Below are 4033 nucleotides of genomic sequence, written 5' to 3'. Positions count from 1 at the left end.
TTCTCTTCGGATACTTTCCTAAAGACATTAAATTCCTAAAATTATTCATTAGGGTATTGAAATGACTTGTTTAAGGTCTTTGTCCTTGCTTGAATGCCTTACTTCTTTCCTTGGTTTCCTTGATACTTTTATCCTTACTTTGGGTGTTACAATCTCTGTGTCAACATACACCTCATTGTGGTATGCTTCTCACTTTAGCGACTATGGGTCGGGGTTTAGATATGCATCCTTTCATGATTGGGCCGGGGTAAATATTAGCCTCAAGGTCAATTTCCCTATCTCATAGCCATGTCATTATTGTTAATAGAATCCTAAAGATCATGTTCTCTTATCTTAATTTGACAATATCAATAGAATCTTGAAGGTGACACTCTTTAATTTTATTATATCAATAAAACTTTTCTTTAGGAAAAATCTTTGATCATCACCATTTGTAGCTCTAGGATTTAAGCAATTTAAGCAAGGACAAGAGTTTAAGTCATTTTTATACCTTGACAAGTAATTTTGGACTTAAAAGGGGTTTTTGAAGAAGGAATGAAAAGAAAAAGTACTTGAAAAAGGACAAAAAAAAAAAAAAAAAAGAANTTTACAAATTTTTAATTTCTTATCTAAAAGAAATTTGAACGGAAATAAAAAATAAATAAATAAATGATCTGTAAAGAACGAAGAAGTTTTAGAAAAATTTTAGATTTTTTTGAGAAAAATAATAATAAATATTCAGAAATTACAAATTACCAAAATACCCTTGAACTTCGAGGTATTTACAAAAATATCATGGATAAGAAAGTTAGATCCACAACCAGTGCACAGTCATCAGAAAATTGACTCGAGCTCCTAATCACAAGTAATAAGCGTTTAGATTTTGGGTCTCCTACTCTCAGATTTCTTCCAAATTCGAGATCAATTTTCTACCATTTCCCTTCAAACTTGTTTTTACAACTTCTAAACAAGATTGATTACCCACAAGTTTTATGAAGGAATTGAAAGAGTTGTGAACCTATTCCCCTAATAGAGGCTGCCATTGAAGAACTTCAAAGAAAGCTTGAAAATTCAATCCGAGAATACAAGCCAATTCGTCGAGTGAAACCAATCCCAATCAGTGTCTGCACCTCTAAGGAGTATTTCCATAGAAGAACACGAAGAGAAATAACCCCAAGAACGTGCTCAATTGAAGAAAATTAGTTTCAAGTAGAATTTTGGGGTAAGGATCGAATTCCCTCCTACGATCTATTTTTCTTCAAATTAAGCATCCCTTAAGCTTCATAAGATTTAGTTGAGTAACTTTGATCAAGAAATCGAGAGCTGAAACATCCTAGAACGAGATATCCAATAAAAGGAAGTCTTGCATTTCTCAGACGAGTTGTAGACGGAGAACAATTCTTAAAAATTAAGGTCACACACTCAAAGAAGGTACTCTAAACTAATTCCTTTAGCTTGAGGGAAGGATAAGAAAGAGGTTCCATGAAGAAATCGGACCTTGAAAACCTCTGGAATCGGTTGCCCAATAAAGAATCCCCTATTTTGAACTCTAACAAGAAATCATATTTTCGACGAATTTTAGAGGCAAGTTATCTTAGGCTACGATCTACGAGAAGGTATGAAATTAATTCCTAGCTCTTACTTGTAACACCATCTTTAGGTTTCATGAAGAAATCGAGGAGAGAAACTATGAGAATGGAGTTGTGGAGGAGTATTTTTAAGCGTCAGCGACCATAGTCACGCGCGTCTTCTTCCTTCCATCTAGAGGTAGAAGATGATGACGTGGCTGGCTCAAATGAACCAGCCATGTTAGACCAAATCGTGACTTTCCCTTGGTTTTTCTCAATTTTAACCCTCTTTTTTACCATTTCTCATGAAAAGTTTTATGGTTCTAGAAACTAGACACAATAAAGAATTTGTGAAAGAAAATTTTAGGTAATTCGAATACTGGAAGCTCGAGAACGGAGGTCCTGAATGTCAATAACGAGGTAAGTAGTCATCTTAGACTTTTCTTAACAAATACTAGTAGGAATCGCTTGGATTTCTGTATAAACCTTAAACCAAGTATGAGTTAAGGATATATGAAAAAAAAACACAAAGAACCGAGAGTCATGGGTACCCTATTCATGATCTGCAAGATGTCGTGTTCATATTTTGTACCTATCCCATGACCTTTTTTGGTCTTTCATGGGGAGTAATCTAGGGCTATATTGGAGCAAGAAGAGAGTAAACTACCTTAGCCACGAATCAAGAACATCCTGAGGCCTCCCATGGTACAACATCTTCATGACTCAGACTACGCTACTTAGATCGTATGAAGCTTAAGTGTAGGTCAGATTATGCCGCTTGGAACATATGAAGCTTTGGGCATAAGTATTCAGGCTATAACAGGGCAAGCACTGGATCCAAGATTAGACTACATCGCTTGAAAAACATGAAGCCTTGGATGTAGGTTCAAATTGTGTCGCTTGGAACGTATGAAGCTTTGAGCATAAGTTGTCAAGTTCATAGCTAGTACTGTAAATCTTAAGAGGAGTGTTTTGGAGAACGAACCAAGAACGGAACAAGAACCTAAAAAATAATCAAGAACGAGACTAGAACATAGATGAAATACGATAATGATAGTGGTATGTTTTATGATAATGGTAGGGATGCAATAGTTCTCTCACACCACTGACACACTGTTTGGTTTGAGTGGGTGAGATGTGCGGCTGAGTCCAAATAGAGGGAGAAGACAAAACGTGATCACGAGATGCATCGAATACCCTCACAAAACTCCCCTCTCTATCTCTCATTTGCGTTAGTTTTGTTGGAAAGGCAAACCGAAACAGTTAAAAGCAGCAGCATGTGAGCTTTGTCTCTCTCTCTTTTTGGATCACTTTTTTGGGTTTGGAATTAGAAGCTCCAAACCCACACATGTGACTCCACCACATGCATCACCGCTCCTCTCCTTTTCTCCCATCATTTTCAACCTTTTTATCCTTTTTATAACTTCTTTTTGTAACGACCCCATCGTTCTCATCCTGAGCACATGCGTTTTAAAAATCTTAAAGGAAAGCTCAAAAGAAAAAGTCTAAAAAAGACCATATCTATCTGACCCAATTTGGTGCATTCCCATACATAACACAAACTATGATCGTGTGTCTATATATATATATAATGTACTCAATGAATCATCAATAAAGTCTCTCTCTCCTTCTCCCTCTCCTTCCCTCTCTCCCTCTCCCTCTTTAGTGTAGCCAGTTATAGCAGTTTGGCATGGCCAGGAAGCAAATAATGGAGATGTTTTTTGCAGTTATGTTTCTCAATTGCCTTTTGTTAGCACAAAATCATGTAAGTTTCTCCCGACCAACATTTTTTAGTTAACGTTTATTTACGCCTTGTTCGCCCAAACCCATGATGTTCTACGATGATATGATATGATCCACTTTGAACATAAGTTTTCGTGGCTCACAATGATACTATTTCTTACTTATAAACTCATTATCAACCCCTTAATTAGTCGATTTTGGTGGGTGTGTTTAGAGCATCAGCGAGGCTCCAACTCCACAGCCCCAGAGCGGCGGCGGCAACTCTCCCGATCCCATGGTACCATCAAAATTTATTATCATTTTATAAGAATATCCAATTTGGAAGCTAATGTATGCAATGTTGGGTGCCTAAATTCAGCATGGAGTGACTGAAGGCAGCCTGGAACCTGAAGGTAAAAGCAATTTGGCTTAGTTAAAAAAAATATGGGTTTAGAAAGAAAGGAAAAAGGGTAACAAAATATGGGTGCAGAGTGTGGGGGTCGATGCGCGGGGAGATGCTCAAAGACGGCGTTCAAGAAGCCATGCATGTTCTTCTGCCAGAAATGCTGTGCCAAATGCTTGTGTGTGCCGTATGGGACTTATGGAAACAAGCAGTCTTGTCCATGCTACAATGAATGGAAGACTAAAAGAGGAGGCCCCAAATGCCCTTGAATAATTAAACTACCATTATACTATTACTGTCTCTAAATTACATTTTATAATTTACCTCTTATCAATCTTTACCTCCTCCTACTTATAACCTA

General features: G+C 37.1%; 1 protein-coding gene across 1 annotated transcript; it reads left to right on the top strand.

Moving 5' to 3' along the window:
• Positions 1 to 3149: 3149 nt before the first annotated feature.
• Positions 3150 to 4033, top strand: LOC111780355 (protein GAST1-like). The gene is made up of 4 exons (XM_023660729.1): positions 3150 to 3312; positions 3505 to 3567; positions 3649 to 3682; positions 3760 to 4033. Exons 1-4 carry the CDS (start codon positions 3238 to 3240, stop codon positions 3939 to 3941), a joined length of 354 nt encoding a protein of 117 aa, XP_023516497.1. The 5' UTR covers positions 3150 to 3237; the 3' UTR covers positions 3942 to 4033.

This window comes from Cucurbita pepo, chromosome LG18 (genome assembly GCF_002806865.2).
Source record: "Cucurbita pepo subsp. pepo cultivar mu-cu-16 chromosome LG18, ASM280686v2, whole genome shotgun sequence".
In the NCBI taxonomy this organism is placed as follows: Eukaryota; Viridiplantae; Streptophyta; class Magnoliopsida; order Cucurbitales; family Cucurbitaceae; genus Cucurbita; species Cucurbita pepo.
The sequence above is the reverse complement of the archived record's forward strand: the minus strand, read 5'-3'. Positions and strand labels throughout refer to the sequence as shown.

Bases quoted from the DNA above. Each gene is read 5' to 3' on its own strand.
- LOC111780355 (XM_023660729.1), top strand. From the start codon at position 3,238: ATGGCCAGGAAGCAAATAATGGAGATGTTTTTTGCAGTTATGTTTCTC. The intron at 3,568-3,648 runs GTACCATCAAAA...GCCTAAATTCAG, and splicing joins GCAACTCTCCCGATCCCATG to CATGGAGTGACTGAAGGCAG. The intron at 3,683-3,759 runs GTAAAAGCAATT...ATATGGGTGCAG, and splicing joins AGGCAGCCTGGAACCTGAAG to AGTGTGGGGGTCGATGCGCG.